The 24,552-nt window shown below is 50.2% G+C and overlaps 6 protein-coding genes across 6 annotated transcripts; 3 read left to right on the top strand and 3 right to left on the bottom strand.

The window, feature by feature from the left end:
- Positions 1 to 498: 498 nt before the first annotated feature.
- On the bottom strand, positions 499 to 3,173 carry PpBr36_00484 (uncharacterized protein; the record flags this gene model as incomplete). The annotated part of the gene is made up of 2 exons (XM_029887677.1): positions 499 to 3,066; positions 3,141 to 3,173. The coding sequence occupies 2 exons, from the start codon at positions 3,171 to 3,173 to the stop codon at positions 499 to 501; spliced, it is 2,601 nt and encodes an 866-aa protein (XP_029751034.1).
- Positions 3,174 to 4,268: 1,095 nt separating this feature from the next.
- PpBr36_00483 (uncharacterized protein) lies at positions 4,269 to 4,424 on the top strand (the record flags this gene model as incomplete). Its single annotated transcript, XM_029887676.1, has 1 exon — positions 4,269 to 4,424. A coding segment is annotated over one exon (156 nt), but the record flags the coding sequence as incomplete, so codon positions are not given.
- A 7,221-nt stretch (positions 4,425 to 11,645) lies between these two features.
- On the bottom strand, positions 11,646 to 12,689 carry PpBr36_00482 (uncharacterized protein; the record flags this gene model as incomplete). The annotated part of the gene is made up of 1 exon (XM_029887675.1): positions 11,646 to 12,689. The coding sequence occupies one exon, from the start codon at positions 12,687 to 12,689 to the stop codon at positions 11,646 to 11,648; it is 1,044 nt and encodes a 347-aa protein (XP_029751028.1).
- A 1,509-nt stretch (positions 12,690 to 14,198) lies between these two features.
- PpBr36_00481 (uncharacterized protein) lies at positions 14,199 to 14,714 on the bottom strand (the record flags this gene model as incomplete). Its single annotated transcript, XM_029887674.1, has 2 exons — positions 14,199 to 14,487; positions 14,617 to 14,714. 2 exons carry the CDS (start codon positions 14,712 to 14,714, stop codon positions 14,199 to 14,201), a joined length of 387 nt encoding a protein of 128 aa, XP_029751031.1.
- A 756-nt stretch (positions 14,715 to 15,470) lies between these two features.
- PpBr36_00480 (uncharacterized protein) lies at positions 15,471 to 18,358 on the top strand (the record flags this gene model as incomplete). The annotated part of the gene is made up of 7 exons (XM_029887673.1): positions 15,471 to 15,551; positions 15,887 to 16,376; positions 16,447 to 16,661; positions 16,754 to 17,063; positions 17,124 to 17,802; positions 17,869 to 17,988; positions 18,061 to 18,358. The coding sequence occupies 7 exons, from the start codon at positions 15,471 to 15,473 to the stop codon at positions 18,356 to 18,358; spliced, it is 2,193 nt and encodes a 730-aa protein (XP_029751030.1).
- A 1,424-nt stretch (positions 18,359 to 19,782) lies between these two features.
- Positions 19,783 to 23,591, top strand: PpBr36_00479 (uncharacterized protein; the record flags this gene model as incomplete). Its single annotated transcript, XM_029887672.1, has 3 exons — positions 19,783 to 21,261; positions 21,338 to 22,365; positions 22,448 to 23,591. 3 exons carry the CDS (start codon positions 19,783 to 19,785, stop codon positions 23,589 to 23,591), a joined length of 3,651 nt encoding a protein of 1,216 aa, XP_029752531.1.
- Positions 23,592 to 24,552: the final 961 nt, after the last annotated feature.

Genomic DNA, 24,552 nt, shown 5'->3' with positions numbered 1-24,552 from the left:
CACTTGGTAAGAACTCGGGGAGATAGAACATCAAGTCACTGAAACTGTCTACGTCCAGGAGGCTCATCAGAATCATGCATTTCATACGCCATTCATCGATGTTTTAAAATCTTTGTCAACAAAAAAACCGGCAACTTCATATTTTCTAATTGGAAAAGCTGTCCCGCCCATGTCATCAACAGGCCACTTGGGCCGTCTTCAAATATAACCAGGTAACAAGTCGAACAAGGAGAGGAGTATCTCAAACAAAGACAAACCGAAAAATCTTGTATCAAATAAATCAAATCACCGCTTCCCATACCTAACGCCTATACGCTATGCTAAACAATGCAAAGTGACAAAAATATGTAAAACAGCTGAATCGAAAGTAAAGAGTAAAAGTCATACGGAGGAGTGTGAGATGAGCGGATAAGAAGTGGTTCAGTCCCAAATCTGCCGATAGGGATGTCGTAGAAGAGAGAACTGTAAGAAGTGACGGGGTTTTAAGGTATGTTGAGATCATCCAAGGGTGCGCCCAGCATGTATAGGCTGAACAACCCGAGGTGTCGTCGGATCCTGGCGCATGGCAGGACTCGAAGCCCCGAATTGCACGTCTTGGAAGTGTGATTGGAGGTGCCGTGATGCATCCCAGCCCTCCTCGCTGAGTACGCTCAGGTAGCCCTGTCCCACCTTGTCGCGTAACTCTTCGATTTTCCGCCTATAGACTTCGCCGCCCGCATCCCAGTCGACAGGAGGTGAGGCTTGCCACGAGGGTTCGGGCTCGTGTGAGGCGATGACGACAGGTTGCTTCGCAGCGTCCGTCTTCAGGATGTCGGTATTAATGCGTGGTACCTCTTGGGTTGTGGTTGGCATCTTGTTGATCGAGACAGGCGCACTCGGTTGCGGTGATTGTGAGTCCGCAGTCTGTGAAATGCGGTAGTTGTCCTCTTTGTAGACACCACGACTCTGGGCACTCTTCACTGGCTGGACTGTAACCTCTGTAGGCTGTCCGTTCGCAGCCAAAGACTCCTTCGTGGCCAAGTCTACAATGCGCCTCTTCGGGGCTCGTCTACGGCGAGTCGAATTTGTATTGATTTCGCTGGCCGTTGCCTTGGGCCGTGGTCGCTCTTTACGTAGCACGGCGGCTTCCTTGGGGGTCTCATAGATGATAGCCGGCTTCAAAACATCGACTGCAGGCATTTCAGAGGCGCGGGGCTTGACGACAGGAACAGCTGGCGGAAGCGGAACACGATCAACCAGCTGCTTCTTCTCTGCGTACGTGGGCCCTGTAGAGTCGATTGTGATGTCCTCGGTATAACCTGGTGTCTGGCGAAATAGATTGAAGATGGTGATGCGGTAATCTTTATGGGTTCGAGTGAATGGATTTCCTTCGACATACACCTCCCGCAAGTCGGGGATGCTGGTCAGCCGAGCGAGTTCCATGGGGTCAGTCAGCTTGTTGTCCCGGAGGTCCAGTCTCTCCAAAGGATAAAGCTTTTCGATTGCCGCGATTGACTGAAGCCTATTAGCGCGAAGGTTGAGAGCAGTGATGGCCGGCAAGGGATTCCTCAAAAGTGAATGCAGCGAGTCTATCATGCAATGAGAGAGATTGAGAGCTCGTAGTGCCGTCAGAGTCGCTAAACTGTCAGGTATTTGGGTGAAAAGGTTGGCTGACAGGTCCAGTGAATGAAGCGTGTTTGACAGGGGGGCTAGGCTGGTGGCAGAGATGGAAGTGAGGGAATTGTCGGCAAGGCTCAAATGCTTCAAGAATCGCCATTTTGATGCCGGCAATATCCCTACAGACAACAGGTTCGATGTGCTCCCTCCTCGGTGGTGTCCGTGCCATGAGTCCGAAAGACTCGAGTGGGAACTTCCAGAGCCCGAACGACGGATCTTGTGGGAAGTGCGTACGTGAGAGGTTGAGTTCCTGGAGCTGTTGGGCCTTCGTGGCGAGTGGCTTCTCGGTCGTGATGATTTCGACGGCGACGTGGAAGCTTCACCGCTGTCGGCTCTGACGAGTGAAGGCCGTCTGCTGTCGTCCGATGCATCGTCTTTGCCACCCATGCTTGCCTCGCTGTTCAAGGACCCAATTTGTAGGTCTCCGGTCGAATACCTTGGCTGGGGGGAGCCAGGTGCCGAAGTAGAATTATGTGATTCATTCTGTCCAGCGGTTGGGGTTCGTCGGGGGCTGGAAGCGCCGGCACCCCAGGGCGTTGTGGGCGAAGCTTGCGTCTTTGAAGATCGCCTTCGACGCTTGTCCATGTCATCAAGGACAATGTCGATCAGAATGTCTGCGGGATCATCGATGCTTGCACGCTTGAGTGTCAGCGATCGCAGCTGATCGGCCATTCTGTCCCAGCCAAAGAAGTGTCGAAAGTCCATATCGCACACCTCAAGAGCCTGTACGTTCTTGAACACGTAAAGCGGGACGGCCGAGTCAAAGGGGAACTCTTCATAACCCCTGATCAAACGTGCTCTCCAGTCAGGAGCGAGCTTCAGGCAAGGGATTTTGGTGAAGGCCGAGTACAAGTACTTCAAATCGGCCTGTATAGCAGCCTTTTGCCTTTCGGTACGAGCCGCGGACACGCTGCTCCCAATTCCAAAACTTGCCCACAAAGCCGACATGCCGGACATGACACTCCGGATGCTAGACACGGAGCGTATAGATCCCACATCAGACTCGCGGCTCTTAGTTCGCTGAGACTGGCTGAGGAACGAGACGTAGTTGGCCGAAGAAGAATTGTCATGAAGGTTTTCAAGGCGGACCTTCATCGGTCCAACAGGTATGCCCAGCTCTTCAAAACGCGAGAGAAGGTAGAAAAGGTGATGTGAAGTCAAGGCGAGCTTTGCCGACTTCACAGAGGCAGAGGTGAAACTCAAGGTGCCCAGCGACAGAGCGGCGGCGAGGGAACTTGAGGCGGAGGAAGATGTGGCGGGTCGTTCCATGGCTGTCGGAGACGTGGCAATGTTGCTCGTCGAAATCGACGAGACGCTCTGTGATGAACCATGCCTCGGGAGATTTTGGCGCCTGAATTGCAGAGCGTTGGCTAAGGCTTTCTCATGCGTACGCACAAATGTAGCCAGTTGCTATGACACATGGTGATTAGAACAAGTTCCACTAAATGCTTGAGAGTTCCATGTCAAAGCCAGAGGGGACCAACCTTGATGAACAACTCCCCGTCTTCCGAATCCATTTTTGTTTCCCGGTAGCGCGCCTGATTTACGGATCCATCGAGCGCGATAGAATATTATGGGTTCCGTTGATGTTCCGAAAAAAGCCGGCGAGATACGGCGATTCTCGAGGCACTGGCTGGAGGTAAGTAGGGTCTGCACCGTACTCCTGCTTCAGTATCACAAGTCAGCTGTCTGGTCAAACATGGTAGGCCTAAGCTGATGAAAATGGTGCATGCTCCGCAGGTGATTCTAATCAAGCAAAGTTTCTTCAATTTGATAATGTGCAGGGATATGTGAAGTGAAATCAGGTGGGATTCGTCATTGGTCTCTATGGAGATGCCAAAGGGTGTGTGTATGTCATATGCAGCCATAATCAAAGGTTGGCAAGTACCCGTTTGTGGCGGCCTGGGCGTGCGATAGATTTTTCGTTGCGATGCCGATAGGTGATGATCGTTGCGCCAGTCCTGCAAAGGTCAGAGACTGGGAGGGCCAGCAGATTGGTTGCCTGTCGGTCGATCGGTTGCGTTCGGTTTTTGTGCTTCTCTGCGGCCCAAATTGGCGGGCGTTCCGAAGCCAGGCGATATCCGCATATGAATAGTTGAATGGAGTTGTGGTTGGAGGATGCCGACGCCCACAATCACCGGGAGATAAGAGGAATTCAAATCAGGGCGTAGGTAGATGGCGCCATGAAGTCCAAGACAGCTGACTATGCGGGGTTATGGTTCGCCGGGCGCTTTCCGAGAAGCAACCAGCCGCCAAGGAAGCTGGGTCACGGGCGAGACAAACAGGTGGACAATTTGTCTGACAAAACGCCGAAGAGTTGAATGTCGTGCTGCCTTTGAATGTCGACACAGCGGGTGACAGCACACAGAGAGGGACGCGGCCGAGCACAATGATTCAACTCCTGGCGACGTGCGATTTCGAGCGCATGTGTGTACATGATGGGACCGGGCGTGAAGGTGAAGTGGCAGACAGGAGAGCGAGGCTGGCTGATTGTGAAGGGTACGAGCGCACGGCGATGTACACGGTGATTGGATTTTTGATTTTTGATTTTTTTTTTTTTTTTTTTTGATTTTTTGGAGACAGACAATCAAGTGTAGGCAAGGAAACCGGGAAAAAAGAAAATTTTAGCTTACCTCCCACTTCGCGGTGGACTCGAGAACACTGAAAGCTGCTGGAAACGGAGGTCGGCGATACCCGGTGGTATCAAGCCTCACGAAATAAAACACAACAGCAGCTGCGGCGACGATGATAGGAGGCGGTTGAAGTAATGACTTTGATATTATCCCGTTCTCCCAGAAACACGGAGGAAGGAAAATGACTGTCAAATGTTGCGATACAACTCAAGTCGGTTGTCAATGAGAAAGAATACCGGGAGCGAGCGCTACGCTCAAGCAAATATGCAGGCGGGGCCTGGTAGCGTCTTTATTGAAGACGCAGCCGACCAGCTTGCCGGGGGGTACCCTGGATCGGGGCTGCTAGTGGTATCAGTCTCCAATCTCCAAGGCTTTTCTCAGCATGGAAAGGTCCGGGGGTAACCCTGTGGGACCCCGCCAAAAGGTGTGCTCTGTTATAGGGATATTGCGAGGGTGTGGTACCAGGGTCGTCGAGTGGTTCCCTTTCGAACCCCGCCGCCCCTCCCTGTCTTTGGAAAAGCCTTCTTTCTGTCCAAGTGAAGATGGGCGTTAAGCACAAATCATCAATCAACACTGACAAATAAACGCCTTTTTTCTGCCGCCCGGTACACTGACCGTTACTTTGCTGAATGGATTCTTTTTTTTCTTGTCGCCAACAACGTGAGGCTTGACCGACTTTACCTTGTGGTGCTCATGTCCTTTGAACGGGTCCATTTCCACGGAGCTTTAAAGGAGCTGGCCAGATCAGATCAGGTACTCATTCTAATGACTAGACTAGACCGAATGATACGAAACAGTTGAGCCACTCATCTGCTGGCCCCTTGCGGCCCCGTCAGAAGGAACGATCATCTGGCCAATAATTTTTTTTTCTTCTGATTTTGCGGTTGGCAGGGCCATTTGCGCCTAGGTGCGCTCTGCAGCGCTGCATGGTGTCTCAGTACTGTTTTTCTTTTCTACTCTAAGGTTGTGGTCCGGTACATGTCATATATCTCGTATGTCGCAAGTGACACGGACTTGATTGAATCTAGGCTTGGTGGACATGACAACGTGGGCTCAACAGTTCCAAGCCGCCGAGGATCGCTTGGCATTGTGTTCTTCAATTCGTCGCTGACTAGCCATGATCGTCCAACCGACACCGAGAGATAAGACAATGCCGCAAGAGAAGAACAAGATCAGGTTTCACTCGAGACCTCTCGTGCCTTTCCGACATTCAAAATGCTTTTCTTTGTTGTTGTTGTTGTTTTTGTTGTTGGAGGGGAACTTCAGGTTTTTGTTGTTATTCCCATTTGCGTTCTGCCGCATTCCGATGACCATTTCGTTAGTGGCTACTGCCGCGAAATTACGGGTGCCACAGAGCAGCCGCAATGGATATTTCAAAAGCAGCTACCGGGTGATAAGGTTGCACGCCCCTAATGTTTTGATGAAATTTCCCAGCACACCAATAAAACCAACGTATCGCTGTCGAACAAACACCTCATGTTACCACACATTTGATCGGACACTCAGTAACAGCTCGTCCAAGTTTATTTCTTGGGATGACCATTTAGTTTCTAGCATTTCCGGATCCACGGCGAGATATTATTTTTTTTGTTCTATTTTTTCGTACCGGCTTAGTAAAACAAAGAAACAACAATTGTTCTTGGTCGTTCTTACAAGCGGTGCAAAAATAAATGCAACAAACAAAAAAAGACCATACCCTTGCTGAGCAATCCATTCCTTCCCTTGGTTGAACAAAGCGTTATCGGCAAGGATCAGGGTCCCTTTTCTTAGCTGTCCTGCACGCGATGCTGTAAAAAGTCTGTGCGTCACTTGCTAGCCTCGCAGAGAACAACGTCCAAAATTAGGCCCATCTTTTGCCTTTCTTGGCGGCCACTGCCACGGACAAACGGCTGGCGTCTGGCTTGCTGTGGGGTCTTTGTTGCGAGGCTCCCCCACACGGTCATGCATTTTCGAATGTTTTTTTTTTTTTTTTTTTGTTTGTCTTTCGTTTCCCAAGTTGGCTACCCACCTAGTATTCTTCAATTGATGATTTTATCTACTTTGGTGGGGTACGAGCATGCAATTGACTGCCTTGGAAACCTACTTTCTTCCAAGCCATTCTCAGCAGTCTGATTCTCAACTCTCTTATAGTCCCTGTTATGCTGATTTCTACTTACATGGGGTTGCGAATGTAACACACCAATGACCGGAGGAAGTGCAAAGCATCTGTTCAAAAACGAACGACAGCGACGACATCTTGCAGGCCTTTGCACAATGCGTGGGGACATTTGGTCTGCGCAGCCGTCCTTGTCCCCATATTAATAGCAGCCCACCTTTTTCCGTCTTTGGACAACAAAACCCCATCTCTTCTGCAACATACTGCTTAGGTATGTAGTCCTGACCACTTATACTAGACATGTGGTTTTCTCTTGATGTGAGCCAAGTTGCGGGCGACAGGATTGGAGATATTTTGTACATGCACGCACTTCTACACGAGAAGCATTATGTCATTGCCTCCACCCTTTTGCAGATTGTCGCGGAATTCGACTGGACTCTCTTTAATTTTTTTTTTTCCTTTTGTTTCTTTGTGTCTATTATACTTATCATCTGCCGTGAATAGCTTGCTATGGCCGTCTCGGCAGGGCATCTTCCTGGTTGCTGCTCATGATGCTGCGCGCCACCATGGATGCTGCTGCATCATGCAGCCATGCAGCATATGGTTGAATTCGGAAGCAGAAGCAAAACACGCCATCATCATGCCACCAACACAACCTACCTACCTACATTTATTTACCAGGCGTCGGCTCGTCGCATCCATCTACTTCATCGATTAGTGTATTTGAGTACTGTACAATGAATATGGCGATTTGTTTGTTTGTTTGTTTTGCGCTAAAAAGACGATTTGCATCATCCCTTAGGGGTCAGCAAGGATATATACCCAACTGGTAAGTATCAGTGAATCATTCTATTCCATCCACTTGCCCCTATGTTGAATCGCCATCGTCAAGTGCACCAACCATGCGGGCCAGCCACAATCTCCGGGCCGTCAACATTTGTTTCCTGACTCAACCCAGACCTGTGCCAGTTACATGGTACTATCTATTGGTAGAAACCACCATGAGGCCTGCTGCACCCCAGCCCATGATCTGGGTTTGGCCCGGTAGGCTTGGCAGCGTACTGCAGAGGCCTTCTTCTACAGAAATGTCAATCGATTGCGGCAACCAAACAGAACCCCTCCTGCCTATTGAGTTTGGGTTGACCGGGGTGGTTCAAGCGTGCCAGGTATGCGACGTCGAATAGAAGCGGGTGACAGGGTGGTGAAGTGGTTGCACATGCTCACCGCTAAATACAACTAACATCACACAAGAAAGATTCGATCGATAATCATAAACGACCCATGCTATCGACATCTCAAAAATTCAAGGTCAAGGCACAAAAATTTTCGGGGGCGTCGCATGCGGGGCGTCGCTGACCATCTCCAGAACTTCAACCCACACAGATCAGAAGGGTCCCAGCGATCCAAGAGTGCATCTCCGGGCCATCTCTTCATCCTTTTGGTGCCAAGCCGACTTCATCAGACTAGCGGTTGGCACTTCTCACGACTTACCGCCGTGCCATGGCCAGCATCGTCCGCGTGGTTCCTTTTTGGGCCGATCGCCCACCTCTAGTTTGGCACTAGCGCGGCACGACATGACCCGGGCAAAAGAACAGGGTTTGACGACGGCGAGGGCGACGATGATCCCCCTCTTGCCCCAACCCCCCATCGCCCCCCAAGCAACTACCTAGTTGGCAGGTAGAGATGAGAGGTGTTCTCTGTCGCGCTATTGGCCGAACTGAAGTGTGCATTGGCCGCAGTACAGTACAGTAATGGCGCTTGGTAGTTTGCCGCCCTGACATCTGATGCATCGCTTCAATTGTGCCCGTGCAGCTAGCTGTGATGATTCGACGGTAGAATTTGGCAGCAGCCTATTAAAACAACGCCCTACAGGTATGTTATGCATTGGAGGATGCCTCGAGCTCTTTTTTTTTTTTTTTTTTTTCTTGTTCGCTTACCGTACAGTGAGTGTAAGCAAATCTCGTCTAAGGAATACTCAAGAATTTGCCTCTACCCTTGCCGCACAACCTTGCTTGTCTCCTCGGTATTACTACGCAAGGTAGATTGGATTTTTGGGGCACAGCAGGACCCTTCGTGCTTGGTGATCTTTGTGACGATCGGGGGGGGGGGGGGGGGGGNNGGGGCGCGGTTTTTCAAACAAAGTTTTTTTTTTTATCATTTTCTGGTTTGGTCCGGGTTTAGACGGCTGGGCAAACCCTCAGGTGACGTGCCAAATCCACGGTTTGTCTGCCGAATAAGCGCCGCGGCCTGCCTGTCAGTTGCAATTTACAACTCGAGCCTCGATTTTCTGTGGATCACCATGGCATAGCATGACACTGCATACGCGTCCCAGCACGGCTCGTTGAAGATGACTTGCTTTTTCACTTCCTTTTTTTTTGTTTTGTTTTTTATGTCACCCCTTCTTCATGATGTGATAGCCGCTCACTTCATGAATATCACCCACGCCAGGTAGCCAACCTAGTAATCTGCAGAGACGGTAAGATGCTTGGTGGCATGGTGTGGCATAGCGTGTGACTGGATAGGGTTTTTTGTTGGATCTTCATCCCTGCGAAACACTTGCGACGTAGTATTCCAGACACGGTTCGTCTAATCAGGTCAGCCGCCTCTGCGCAATTTATCTTCTTGATTCGTTCCAGCAGATCACCTATCTTTTTTTTTACTTCTTCAAGGTGAGCCTGTTCACCTTGTACTATTTCTGGAGAATGGAGGGAGATCATTACCGCAGTAATGGCTATCTCTCTGCTAATTTGATTACTGCATTCTTCTCCTTGTTCTTCACTACCTTGTTAAGTTTCTACACCGCGACATTCATGCCGTCATCCCCATCATCGGAAAGTAATGATGCCGTGAGAGCCTCACCATCAGAATTGAGGGGCTCAGGGAGGGGTAATGGAGAGGTTGATGGTAACAAAAAAAAAAAAAAAAAAAAAAAAAAAAAAAGATAAAGATAAAATAAAATAAAAGACAGAAGACAAGGGTGGCTAGGCATGGTCCCTATCTACAAACTTCAATAGGTAGTGTTAATGGAGAGTATTCCAAGGGACCGAGTGCGACAAGCGACAGCGTTGCATGCATGCCATGGATGCTTTGACGATTCACAAACGCTGATTCACCCATGGCTCCTCATACAATGTACATAATAGGCAGGCAACTACCGTGTGATTTTCGTTTCTCACCGCTCATTGATTGCAAAGCTAGAATGGAAAATTTTTGAAGCTTGGTTGCACGCGGAAAGCAATCAGTCCTTTCATGGCGTTCTGGGCATGGCGCCTCAATCAAACCCCCCCATGCGAGCCGAGGTCGTTCTACATAACTTACAAATGCCTACCTTTTGTATGATATGTAACGTTGGAAAGAAATCATGCATGGACACAGGAGATGTTAATAGGTTGGTACCTAGTTCTATCAGTAAATGAATGGTCCAGACTAATGTGCGTGCATTGCATCGCAGAAACTGCAAACACTTGCAGCCAGCCATCAGTATGTTTCGCGTGCATGTTTGAATCTGCCACTTCTCCGTAAAGTGCCAACTCCGGTAAAAAAAAATACCAAGTATGACAGTCGGTCGTTGAGAGCCCCTGTTCGAGTGTCGTTCGTTGCGCATATGGACGTAAAACATATTACTACTCTGTAAGTAGAATAGTGCGACAATAACTATCACGATCGACTATAGAACTTGCTGTATCGCGCTGCAAACCCGAGCGAACTATGGCGATCTTGTACGGGGTTCCTTGGCAGTTTGGATTACTTTATTGGCATTCAGAAACAAGTATCCAAGAAGCTTTGTTTCCCACTCTGATAGATAGTCAGGTAAGGAGATCTCGCTCAGGTATGGACGTAAGATAGATCTCCACGGATCGAGTCTCAACTCAAATCAGTCATGGACGCCCCGCCCCATCTGAGGGATGTACACAATTCCCTACCACACGGTCTACTACGTGGTACCATCGAGATTCCCTCAGCCTCATTTCTTGAGTTCGTAACACGGCGATTTTAGGTTTGTTGACGTTTGGAAAGCAACGGTCCCTTGAACAAGAAGCAATGCCAACTGACAATTCCCCACATGGCTTTTTACCGACAACAGCATGACTTTTCCGTCCTTGGAAGTGGAATCAAACAGGTTATTGCACGGGCCAATTTGAGGCGGACGTTGGGACTCCATTTTTATTCTACCCTGTAACAAGACATGGGGGAAGCAGACTTTTTTTGGGTTTGGTTTTTGGTCGGCGGTGGAAATAAGATCGACCGGTCATCGGCATCGCCTGCTTTTCTTTTTTGTCTTCCTTTTGACCCATGCATCTTGACTCGCTTCATGCATGCAGCAAGAACAAAAAAAAAAAAAAAAAAACCTGATGTCTGGGGATGAGACCTGTTAACCGAAGGGTTGGATATCGCTATTAAAATTTCGCCCTGTCTGTGTTTGTTCTTCCAAGGTAATCTAATCTCTCTGCATAGCATAACGTCCACTTGAACCAAGATCAAAAAGTGTCAGATTCCTCCTTTATTCTTCTATCTTTTTAATTTTATGTATTTATTTATTTGAAAAACCCCTGTAGTCGGCAGGTCTTCCAACAGTTTACCGGTAATAGTACGGCAGAAGAACCCAAAATCCAAGATTTCAAGCCTCAACTTGGACCAACCAGGCGCATTGACTACTGTGGGTCGTCCGCCTCACTCCCGGAGGCCCCTTTTGGGCAGCGAATCAGGGGAAGCGGATCTTCGTCCGAAAGGTAGTTTCTCTGAATAGCATCAAGCATCAACTGCATGCAAGACACTGCCATACCAAGCTAGGCTGAGTTTGGCTTAACAGCTTCTTGTCCCTTCGGATGACCTCAGTTCTCAACAAAACGCGATGTCGGCCTGGAATATCAGTAGGAGCGCCAGCAGCAGCGCACCGACAAGGATGGCCACACTACTACGGTAGTCACAGCACGGCCCGCGATTAACTGACCGCCATATGCTAGATCCATATTCATGCGATGATCGATCATCGAGGCCTAGAATGTTACTAGCGGTGATTCTCCTCCGCATATCCAACGTCATAGGCTTTTCGGGAATTGTACGGAGTATACATATCCCGGTCCCTAGTATGGTTGGGGCAAACTATGTGTCCTCGAACAACAACAGTCTTTAGTTTCATGACACTGGCCTCGCAGAATTGACACAGAAAAGTAATCAAATAACTGTACATTTTATTTTACATCACCAAGGTAGTCGATCCTCCTTTCGCAAGTGTGTAGAGCACCCACGCGATTGCCACATCATGCTTTGCGCTCCTGAGGAAAAGATGTAATGAGGTTCGACCGCTCCTGCACACGGACCAAGCGATCTAATGCCCTTCCATCCTCCAGTGCCCAAGATTCCATCACGTCGAGTTTGTACTTCTTGCCTTGGGCCTCTACGTTGACGAAGCCGGCTCTAGTCAAAGACCTATGTAGAGTCCTGAACATTGTGCCGAAAGCACGAGCCATGTGGCGGAAGGGGCTTGTGAGAAGATTGCGCTTGTCATACTCTGCCTCGGCAGCAGCTCTGGCCTTGGCGTCCTTGATCGCCTGTAACTGTTCCCTTATTCCCAGCTTGCTCTTCGCGAGAGCCGGGTTCTTGACGTGCTCGCCCATGTGGCGTAGTATCACATACTGAGCAGGCAGGACCAAATCGGCCGGCTCCACCAGGGTGACTTTGGGCGGAAAGAACGGTAACAACCGCGTGGCGGTGACCTCGAGACGTATAGGCAGCTGATGCGTCGCAGCGGCCTCTGCCGCCGCTGCGGCTCTCTGCGCTGCCGTCATCCGCGTTTGAGGCAGCGTTTTCGGGGCGGCGCCTGCTGAAGCGAGGGCGCTCCCGGACGCGCGAGGGACCGCACGGATCATGCGCACCAAACGCCAAGCACCTGTAACAAAGTATGCGCCCAGAACTCCCATCACGGCCACAATGACCGCAAAGGCGTGCGGTAGCCACCATGTAACGTCAGGCGGCGCATATAACACGCTGGTTGTATAGTGATAGCCTACATACAAGATACAGAAGAGCCCACTGCTGTAGCACGAGAAGCGGTAAAACCTGTGTGGTGGTGCTCTGTACAGCACGGCTGGCTCTTTCAACCGGGCCAACCGCTCGGCAAATGAAAGGGACTCGCGGGTTGGTCTCGATGAGTTCAAAGTCGCGGCTGTGGACGTGCTGGCCCCGGATGGGCTTCGGCTTGACTTCGGACTTGAGGCGACTACACTTGACGGAGGTGCGCGCTTGGTGGCCGTGGCATTGCCAAGGAAGCGTATGCCTTGGGGCCTCGCAACCCTAAGGGTCATGAGCACACGACTTGACAAGTGATGTTGGGTGCTACATCTTGTCGCAGTGGTGAAGATGGGGATTGATCGCGGCAAGGCCGTTGCCCACCCCGTTGGGGACATCACTCTCGGCAGGATCCGAGTAACTAGAGGTCTACGTAGATGAAGATGCAGTCGATTAGCGTCAGGGGCATTCGGCGGATCGTCTAGAGGGATGACGGATGGAATTGGCCGTTCGATAGACCTGTGTACAGGATGCGGACGTCGCTAGGCAGATGGATAGAATAGGTATCTACCTACCTTTCGCAATTGAATGGGTACCTTGGGAGTGGCTGTACAAAGAACAATCTCCTGCCAATCGGGTCTAGTATAGCCTGTTCATGGAACTATTTGGAATAGGACCCGGGGGCTCGGAGACTCACGACCTTGGGGACGTAATAGTGATATTCTAGGTTGGTTAAAGGAGAGCTAACCGTCTGAAATCGGTCGGCTTGGGAGGATGTCAAAAATAAAGTGGGTCCCGCCCAATCTACAGTCTATTGTGGGGTTTGATCTAGACTTCACAAGACCTCGATACTGAGCGCCTCGTTTGTGGAAGACTTGTGTTGCACTAAAAAAAAAAAAAAAGAACACAGTCAAAAGACGAAAGCTCCCGTCAATGACTAATGCCAGTGGCTTCGGTAAGTATAGCCTGCAACTCACACCCACCCCCCAGTCCGCTGGCGGTACCAATAACACCTAGAGTGCGGCAGCGGAATGCATTTCTCTTCTACGCAAACGGCCTATTATACCTTCGGGTACACACTGCCAAATCGTGACTTACTTACGTATACAAACGTTTTTGGGGTTTGTTTTTATGTGGTTTTAGCAATACAAGGGAAGTTACAGGTTTCCCTCCCCAGGATTGGAACCCAGGCGCAATTGATCGAATACCGGCTGGCAATTCTTCCCGGGCTCATAACTGACGCACACCAACGTTCACGTACAGCCTGAATTGATTGGTAGGAGAGCTATGTCTTCAGGTTGGGTGCGCTATCTAGGCTAACGATCGCGGCAGCGATTTTATGGTGCTTCCCAATACTGACTAAGCGCTTCCTGTTATGTGATGCCAAGATCTCTCTCCTGCAACAACTTGTATGCACGTGCAAACATTAATTCCAAATCCTTCCAAGCATTAGAAGATGGCACGGAGAGTTCCGATGAGAAAGCTTATCGGAGAGTGCCGATGGGGAAAGCTTTGTCGAGGTAATTACATACCTTTTTTCATGGTAGTTGCGTGCCGAGTGTAGGACACGCCTCCTCGATTTGACTGAGCCGGAGCAAATCGTCCCTCCTCTTTCCCCTTCATTATTTGACTTTTTTTTAGTGTGTGTGTGTGTGTGTGTGTGTTGTCCTCCTGTCCGCCCTTTTTGATTAGAAAAAATTGCCGCACAAATTCATTCTTGAACCTCCAACGGTCTCATTCAACATAGCGAATTCTACGACACCTGGATAGGTACTCTACCTTGATGCCAAGTATTACCGACCCCCTCATCTCTCGGTACAACATTCTTGAGGTATCAGAAAATATAAAGGCCTAACTTGTTCTGGAAGATGCCCCGGGAAACCGCTCCTCACTTTGTGGATTAATAAACGGTGCAGCATGATCATAGGTGAAGTGAGACCCTTTGTGTTGGCGACCAATCCGTCGGGACTTCGTCCAACCGGCACCGTCTCCAGAACCAACACTGTCCACTCGGCCCTGCTCTGGCGTCTTTTCTCAAGTCCCACGTTGTGAAGGCGCACGTACATTATCCCTAAAGATGGCGTTATGGATGGTCGGGGTAGATGACAGGTATAGTCACGTAATTAACTGGGCGCCGTCCTAGAGCCTCACATTGGCGCCGCATGTAAGATGACCTGGTATTGGATGGAATCTGTTTTCCGAGCTAGGGTTCCCAATACGCACATACGTTGTGTGTAGGCGCTCATCTTGCCCCGATCCTGTAAAATAGAGTTTCTTTGGCTGTTGTCACCACTGCAGACGCCATGGCTGACTAGGAACATAGCTAGTTTGGCCCCAAAGACTTTGGATGGCCCCGCGCCCTCAGAGTCTTTGACGGGCCCGCCGTGGAAAAAATCAGTTTGTTTGTGTTTTAGGCTACGTTAGGGAGGTCCCTAAGGCGCAGGAAAACCATATCCAGCCAGCTCGAGACAACACACCCAGGCCACCGAGACGGGCAAGCCTAGTGCATATTCTTCAACAGGGTCATCCCCAGCTCGGAATCCCTTCTCCTCCTTCTCTTATTGCGACACCGTAACCTTATGCTTGAGGATCTGAATTCTGCGACAAGCTCGTTTGTCTACTCTTTTTTCTAGTCATCACCCTTTATTCCCAGGACCCTGTTAAAACCCGTCGCTTGGAACGCTCGCACTACAGCTTAAGCAGCTTTGTTGTACGCTTGGTATACCTGTTGCCGGCTGCGCCATCTGTTCCAACACCATATACGGCTCTGTTCGCCACCAGACCTCGCCAAGGACGGACTTGGGCTTCTCATCTACACCTCAGCTCTCTGATACCTTGGACTAGTCGAGAGACAGGGCCGTTGACAACGGGCCCTCGGTTTTGCGGCTACTCCTTTGCTGTCTTATTTCACCACAACAAGGCGAGATTTCTCGAAATCAGGACTTGGTGATTTGTCGTCCAGAGGCTTGGCCAAACCCACACCTTTTACAATCGCTGCCATGCCTTTGAGGATTAAGTGGTTGGTGAGGTGATTTCGACATCATCTATTATCAAAATAGTTCCTCTCTATCAACATCATGACTCGGCCAAGGGTTCCCGATGACAAGCGTCTACGCATTGCTCAGGCATGCGGATTTTGTAAGACTAGAAAACAAAAGGTACGAGTAAAAGATTCTTATATTCCATCCCCCTCCTATATAAACGTTTGTCTTCGTACATTGTTTATTTCCCCATAACCCTGCCACGAAGTTTAAATGGCTGGGGCTTGGTTGCAGAGTGGGCCATGGGAGAGAATGCGACTTCTCCTATCTGCAGGAAAAGCAGCTGCCAGTCTTATAAAGGCCCTTTGGTTCAAGCCTCAAGTGCGCGTTTGTGAGACCTTTATCGTATTGTCATTGAGGGCGGCTATGCTCTGTGCTATCCCGCGGTCTCACACAGAACCAAAACAGCTTCGTGGTGATCACTTTACTCACAAATCAATGAATCCGTCTAGTGTGACGGAAAGGTTCCTTGTAGCCTCTGTATACGCAAGAAAAATGCAGACAACTGCGTCTACAATCCAGCGCATCGCAGGAATGCCGGCGTTGCAAGCAAGCGACAACGAGCGGAAGAAGAGGCCTCCTTAGCTGCTTCAGTCTCTCCAAGAGCAAAATCAGACTCGCCAAAAAGTCCTTGTTTGGAAGCCGACACACCAGTGTCTACCACAACCGTTCTAACCCCTTCCAGCGCACATAACGGGTTTGGCTCTCATTTTGGATATAGTCCAGAGGCATGTGTCGTCTCAACACCCAAAAATGATCCAATACAATCACGACCATCGTCCAACACCTCACACCAGGTGGATTGGGGTGCATCTGTCGACGAATCGTGGAGTAATCAACTTCTAGAAGGCGTCAACTCTTGGAGAGATGTCTGCATTCCTTCACATCTTTACGCCACGGAACGCATGCTTGGATTGCCACTGCCGGAAGGTGACACTACAAGTACGCACGCCATGGTCCATGCGTCCCTTTCTTTCCTCCTGACTGTCAACTTACTAAACCAAGACCCTAGATCTACTGGGATGTTCCAGCCACTTGGCATATCTCGATGCTTTGCGAAATGTTCTTGAGGTTACTGGCATGCCCAACCCATTACATAGACCTTTTGATGCACGCTTCAGGCTTATGGAGCTCCCGCCAACTTTCAAACAGCCCTCGGTAACGTTACCGGTGCCACTACCTCCAGAGAGACAGCTATATCATCTCGTCGAGGCGTTCTTGATCAATGTACGCGAGGAATAAGTCCCAGTGGAAAAAGAAATTGCAGCTGCATACCGTTATAAACTAGTTGGATTATGCTTACGTGGATTTATATCTAGACCCAAGGCTTGATACAAGTCTTTGACGAAGAAGCTACTTTGAACCTGACTGCACTGAAGATAATTTCAGATGGCAATCAGGACACAAAGGGCCTCGTACTTCTCTACCTGGTGGTAGCGATAGGGCTCGTTATGGCCGGGCCCACAGCCGAGTCTTACGGGCTTGAGCTGGACCCAGAAGCATATTTTCAAAGCGTCGAGGCACTCATCAGCACTCTGACCAAGGATATATGGGCAGTACGAGTTCTTTTATTAAAGGCCATGTATGCCTTGGCCGTAGTGCGGAGGAACGAGGGCTATGAATTTATTGGTTGGTCGCCCTCTGATGCGTAAATTACCACGCTTTGCGTTTGCTGACAGGTGTACATAGGTCGCGCCGGCTTGCTTGCACAGCAGCTCGGAATGCACCGAGAGGAGCAAATTCTCATGCGATACGATGAGATAATGAAGAACGGGAGGCCTTGGAGCTTCAATGTCAACATTGGCAGACTAAGGAGAAACGTCTGGCGAAGCCTACTTCTGTTGGATCGCTTCGTGGCTGCTCAACTGGGTCGACCGCCAGTAGTAGCCGACGTGGTTGCTTTTCCAGCACCACCCGAGGATGCTAATGGCGATCTTACCAGCCTCGCGCCAAGTATCCGTGGGGTTGAGATGTTAAGCAGAATTCTCTTGGGAATCTACAACAAGCCGGAGACATCAGCAGTGGAAGCGGCTGAGATTGCCGGCCAAGATGCCGACTGGCCTTACATGAATGAAAAACCAGCCATCATCTTCCCCTCTTCTCAGTCGCCGCCAGCCACGCCTGCAGAACTGCAGCGCTGCGCCATCCACAATCTTCACTACAGACTGTTGCAGCTACATTCTGTCATTCTTTTGGGCCGGCCGTTCATGCTCTTCGACGCCCATATCAAGGGTTATGACACTCATCCCCTGTCTGGTGGAGGAGAAAAATTCCCCCGCGACGCAATAGAGGCATCTTACAAGTCCATCGCGATTGTTTGGAGTGCAATGGAGGAGAGGTTTCTATCCAGGTGCAATCCTTTCATAGTGTATGATCTCATCTCCCCCAGTATACTCCAAACTGCCGTCGCTAACGATCATTAAACTGCGTTTAGCTACTGCATGACCTCGGCCATTCTCATCGTGCTTAGCCAAGAGATTTCATCCGAAACGTGGAAGCGCAGCGCGGACCCTATATTACGTGGTGACGGACAAGTCATGGCCATGCAGAAGGCGTGAGTTTCTATAGCCTTTGCTACTTTCCATGGACATGTGTTGATGATTGACATCGCGATCCTCTCACCTAGTATCGCAGTACTTGAGTACATGGCGGAGCGTGAGCCACAGAGTAAACATATGCTGGGAATATTTAGGTATTTATGCAGCAAGTGCAAGAATCCCCAGCTCGCATCGTTATCTCATGGAAATGCTATGCCACCGACACCAGAAGTCTTGGACTCGCCAGTCGAGCCTGCCGGGTCACTACCTTCCCGAACACAATATGTGCCGCCGTCAAATCATGGCCAAGGAACCAGCGTGTTCTCGGAACGGACAAAGAGCGGGCTGGAGGGACCCCTGGAAATCTTAGGTAGCTTAACAGGTTGAAGGCTCATTTATGAGGAATTTCTTTTTTTGGGGGCAGCTGAAGCTTTGTAAATAATGACTATAATATTCAAGATATAAGCGTCTGTGACGATTGAGATGTTCTTTTCTTCTTTTTCTTTTTAACCGAGCATGTCATTTGAATATGTAAATCTGGCCTCGCGGAAACTTTTTGCTGCGCGCAAGCTATGAAGGTTGATAGTATTTGTAGGCAAATTCTCATGTGTTACCGATTGCAAAAAGTCTCGACCACAACTGCGAATTGAGAATAGCCACTATTCTACAGTGGACTGTTAGGGTCATACTTATCATGCGTATTTGTGTGAGTAAGTATGTTTCCTGCCGGCCGACATCTCCATGCGACCGAACAGTGCAAAAAACGGATTACACAGATTCTTACGTCCCCGCCATGATACCAGCGGAAGTCGATCATTCATAGGTTGAAGAATGTGAATTCATGGTAATGACATGTAGCACAGTCAGACCGACTGTAGGACGCAACTCACTACGAGCTTGAGCGCGCATACAAGTCACATAGGTCGTGTCCAACTGGCCGACCCGCGAAATGTTGTGTTTTGTCCAGAATATGGTCCGCAAAACGCTGAGGCGAAGAAAGAAATAGTACAAAAAAGAAAGAGGAAAAATTCCAAACCAGAAAGAGAATTGGAAAAGAACCCCACCGAAGGTTCAATAATAACCTTGAACTGGAAAATCCGGGGCTAAGATGTCAGTTGATTGGGTCCCGTCGATAACTAGATCAGGAGCGGGGACAAGGCGAGGCGGAGATATGCGGAGGCTTGCTCAGGTACAGAATGGAGACGGTGTAAGGCAGGGACAATGTCGTCAGAGCCTTGCAGATTAGCTTGCTATATCAACCGGCAAGACATCGTTTGCGTCAAAAAAAAAAAAAAAAAAGAATTCTTTGTAGAGTCAATTGCCAAAACAAGCGATCAAGTCAAGAGGATAGGAATTTAGCATTGACATGATCCCCAAAGAGAGCATAAGTTCCCCAATTCCAGTCTTCAATGGCAAGAGAGAACAACAGTGACGTACAAGCCGACAGAAAAATAAATAAAATAAAAACGACAAGCAGAGTAGAATAAAAACATCAGTCGGTCAGCCCTATCATCAGATCAGGAACAAAAAAGATCGAATTGGCATTGAAAGGGTTGGCGGCCTTGGCAATAAACCGGGTGGGGGCCTGGGGAAGCAATCACGTGAATACAAGGGAAGTGTCCCCAACAGAGTGGGGCTGGTACGACTCATCAAGCCCAATCAGGCGCTAGCGCGGTTCTTGCCTCGACCACCTCTCATCGCAGTCGCGTTCGACCAGTTCACTGCCAGGTCCCAACGAGCACTCCAAAAACCCATCACAACTCTCCATCCGACCCATACATTGATGCCATCGAGTTCTGGATCTACGAGACATGCCTTCAGCACCGTCGACCCCGCAGCGTTCCACGCCGGCGCGCCGACGCGGTCGACCGCGCACCTCAACCTCAGCCGCGCGATCCAGCCGCGTTGCCGTTGCTGACACGGAACCTCCCCCAAAGAAGCGCCGGTATATCCCCGGTGGCCCCGGCGGCGGTGGCAGGTTTGTTGATGAGAATGGAAACGAGGTTCCGAGACCGGCCGGCTCATCCAGCGCCCCGAGGCCCCGTGCCGCTGCCGGCACCCCATCGACAGGCAAGCCCCGGCGATCTCTAGCCGCCGGTTCAGCCGCTGTATATCCCAGAAGAGAGCGCAGCACGAGGATGCGTACGGCAACGAGCAGGTTCGAGCCCGATGACGAACAGTTCAGCTCTGCCGCCGCCATCACCAGCGCCGTAATCCAGAGCGAGGGCTATAAACCCCGAGAAGAGAGGGGCTGGGAAGAGTTTCATCCAAATCTAGATATCGAAGCAACGTTCATGGTCTTCCAATCCGAAGATGTCGATGGGACTGCGAGGCCAAGGCCTACTACTCCAAAGCCTGCAGTCACTGCAGCTTCTGCCGATACATCGACCCCCAAGGGTGCATCGCCCCTCAAGACCCAAGAGGACGAGGAAGCAACAAAAGATGCCGTGCTGGTCCCACCAGAGGGAAGCCAGAACAGCACAACACCCATGACAAGAAGGAGCAGGGGAAGGCCGTCTCGAGACCCCCTTGGTGTCTATGGCATGCGTGGGGCCGACTTCTCCATGACCCCGAAAGTCCCCAAGGTGCTTCCCATACATAACCAGACACCCAAGGAGCGCCTTGATCTCAAACAGCCTTCTTACCGGAAAACAGATCGGATATCCATGTTCGAAAGCAAAACGTTCGGCCAGGCTCGATATGTCGAGAAGTCGATGATGAACGTGGGATACCAGGAGAGTGACCAGTATCTCCGCCCAGAGAGGATGTTGATAAAAGCCACCGACGGGAACATCGAGGAAGATCTAGAGCAACTGTCCGCAATTGCGAAAGCGGATGGCAGCTCGACCAGCTCACCTTCGAACACCCTTGGTCGAGTCGAGTATGACATGGACGAGCAAGACGACATGTGGCTGGAGAAGTACAACGAGCGTCGGAAAGAAGCGAATCTGGACACCATCACTCGTGAAATATTCGAGATTGCCATCACCAGAATAGAAAAGGAGTGGCATGCTCTCGAGAAGAGAATACCAAAGCCCAACCCCAAACCTCCTCAGACGCACAGGCCAAGATCAAGCTCGGCTGCGGCTGTTAATGGTGAGACGCAAGCCGGAGAAGAACAAGACAGTAAATGCGCCATATGCGATGACGGAGACTGCGAAAACACAAATGCAATCGTCTTCTGTGACGGGTGCGATCTAGCGGTTCACCAGGAGTGTTATGGTGTGCCTTTTATCCCGGAAGGCCAGTGGCTGTGCAGGAAGTGCCAGCTGATTGGCCGAGGCGTTCCGGTAAGCACCCGCCCGTCTAAACCCATGAGAAAGAGTTACCAAGGTAGTGCCCGCAAGCTAACAAAAAGTACCATAGACGTGTATCTTCTGTCCGAATACGGATGGTGCCTTCAAGCAGACTAACTCGTCCAAATGGGCACATCTCTTGTGTTCCATGTGGATCCCGGAGGTTTCTCTGGGTAACCACACGTTCATGGAGCCTGTGATGGATGTGGAAAAAGTGCCCAAAACCCGGTGGAAACTGACGTGCTACCTCTGCAACCAACGGATGGGAGCCTGCATCCAGTGCGGTAACAAAGCATGTTATCAGGCATTTCATGTGACCTGTGGGAGACGGGCACGATTGTACCTCAAGATGAAGAACAGCCAAGGTGCGTTGGCCGTGCTTGATGGCAATATGGTTCTCAAAGCCTTCTGCGACAAGCACTGTCCGGCAGATTACACCAAAGAGAACAACGTCGCACAGGCCACCAGGGATGCGAAGAAGTTCTACAAGAAGATGATGAAGGGGCGGCTCTGGGCAACAAGTCAGGATTCTGCTGCCGAGCTCGCAGCTACACATCGGCAAGCGCTACATGAACAACCCGCAGACGATCTGCAGGCAACGGGAGAAAACGCAGTTGTCGCTGCAGACAAGAAGCGCGGCCAAGTGCAAAAGTGCTGGTGGAGGTTACCTTCAGGAGCACCCGTAATACCCCAGTCCGTTCTTACCATCGTCGAGGGAGCTATGCAACGGTTCCCGTTCAGTAAGAGAAAAGACTTTGTAGCAGAGGCTTGCAGATACTGGACGCTGAAGCGAGAAGCGCGTAGAGGCGCCGCTCTGATAAAGCGTCTGCAACTTCAGATGGAGACATTCTCCTCAATGGAGCTTACCAGACGTGATTTTAGCGCCATGGGTCCATCAGGCAAAGCACGGCTGGAGAGGAGAATCGAGTTTGCCAGCATGCTTATCAAGGATTTGGAACAGCTCAAGACTCTTTCAGACGAGATTGTCAAGCGCGAGCTGGACAAGCTCGAGGCGGCGGAGCTAGAACAAGATTTTGTCGACACTGTTTACTTCCCCATCTACAAGCTACTGCTACCTGTCATTGACAAGGCACTTGCGTAAGTTGGCGTCTTTCCCCCACCCCCTCACCAAATCTGAAGTTTTATACATAACTTTTTATGCTGACCGCAGAATCTGCAGGCTTGATAAAAGTGTCTTCAAAGAAGGTCTGAATGGACTGCAGAACAGACTTGATGAGAGACATTACACCACGACTCTGGCTTTCGCTCATGATTTGTGTGAGGTGATTCACGTGGGCATCAACTCAAGCCCAATCAAGCAAGATGCAGTTGAATTGGCAGACAGACCAGAAGAGGGAGATCCAGTTGATGTTTCTCCATCCAAACAAGGCTCCGGCTACGTAGAGGCTAGGGACCGCAAACGACTGGGCAAAAGGATTCTCAAAGCGGTCCAGCCCCAGCTCGAAACAGCTCTCCATGCTGAAGCAGACATTGCCAACAAACCTTTCGAAAAGCTCGTCAAGGAGCTTGAGGGCATGCTGGAAGCTAGCCTCGAGCTTAGACAAGCATCGATCACGGTCTTGCAGGACGAAAACGTTGCGCCAGAGCATAGTGGAGAGGTCGCAATGGTGGACGCCCCTGACGTCGATGCCGGTCAGATTATAGTAGCCGATCATGAGACCCGGACGGCGCATCATGGTGAAGCTCAGGCCGATGTCGACAGGATGCAGATCGACGTGGCTGTTGATGACGCCGGTAATATCGAAGTGGACACCTCGGGCGTCGGCAATGCTGTCGAGGTCAACGGCTGTGCCTCGTCAACGTCGTCGGTTGCAGGACAGGAGAATCAACCAACCGACCTCACCAAACCCGAAGTGCATCTGACCAACGGAACTCCCAAGCAATCAGGTACGCCGCCGGCGGACAGCAACTACATGCATGCTCCACTACCGTCGGGTCCACAGCCTGGCCCGCTCACGCCGCCGCAGTCCAACGGTGGCCTGGGTGCCGGAGGGGCTTCCGGTCCCGCTGACGTACTTACCGACGGTGGGCTTCCGTGGTATTTGAAATCATTTCATGTCGACGGAACTTCTGCAGCCGAGGACAAGTGGGCAGGACGGGATGCGGTCCGCAGCCTTAGCGAGGACCTTACAGATATGGACGAAGAGGAGCTCAACGGGCTCGAGTTTGACGTCGAGGACAGCACTATTACTGCGTCACCAGTGAACGCAAGCAGCAGCGGACCTATGCTGTCAACACGGAAGAGGAGTAGCAGTAGTGCCAGGCACAGGAAGGGGGTGAGAACGTCGGCTAGGAGACGATGATGCGGAGGAGCCGTGAAGTTTGGGGATTTCCCAGCAGGGCTGTATCAGTAATGCAAAGTAGCAGCGTCTGGTTTTTTTTTTTTTTTTCTCTCTTTATGTCTCTCTCTCTCTCATTTTTCTATCTTCTTTTACTTTTCGAGTGTCTCCAGAATTAGCTTTCTTTTTGGCGCTGTGGTTTTACTGCTTTTTTTTTCATATTCATCATCTGTATGTCTTTTTTATTTCTTTGTTTTTATTCCTCGTCTTGATTTCGTCTTGGAACGCTACAGACGGTATTACCGAAGGGTATACTTGGGGTGAGATTTCTGCAGGGCCTTTACGAGCGGTTTCTTCATTTTGTGTTTTTCTGGTTTTGCTCCTTACTCCCTTTTCTCTACTTCTTTACCTGCGTCCTGGAGATTGTTGGTGTCAGGAAGTATTATTCAATTGGAGGCGTTTCAGCAGCACGTCAACGGGTATTTGCCAGGGATTTGTTCCGCATATGCTTTTATGACTTGTATTCTCTGTATTCTCGAAATAAACATGGTAGTATAGGATAGCTGGCATAACATGGCGTCGCTTAAGTTGCACCCTGCGATAATTGTGAAATTACCATTGGATTTTTTTTTTTTTCACCTGTCGGCAAGTAAAAGAAAATTGAGAATGATGAAAAATTTCACTTGTCGTTGGCAATCGAGATTATAAATCAGAAAACGGAGTGCACAAGGTGCATTACCAGACCCGTGGTCGTCTTTTTTTCTTCTGTTCCCATCGAGATGCGGACGTCGTCATACATGGTCCCCGACGACCGAGGATTGCTGAAACACTTGTCTCTAAATAGCAGCTAGTGTCTACAGAGAGCTTTGAGGGGTTGCAACAAAACGGGCCCTGACCCAGATCGACGCTGCTCGATCTCAGGGGGAGGGGCCAAAAGTGCAAAGAAAAGCTGTTGGGAACAATGGTGGGGGGGGGGGGGGGGGGG

Source organism: Pyricularia pennisetigena, chromosome 2, assembly GCF_004337985.1.
Source record: "Pyricularia pennisetigena strain Br36 chromosome 2, whole genome shotgun sequence".
NCBI lineage: Eukaryota > Fungi > Ascomycota > Sordariomycetes > Magnaporthales > Pyriculariaceae > Pyricularia > Pyricularia pennisetigena.
The sequence above is the reverse complement of the archived record's forward strand: the minus strand, read 5'-3'. Positions and strand labels throughout refer to the sequence as shown.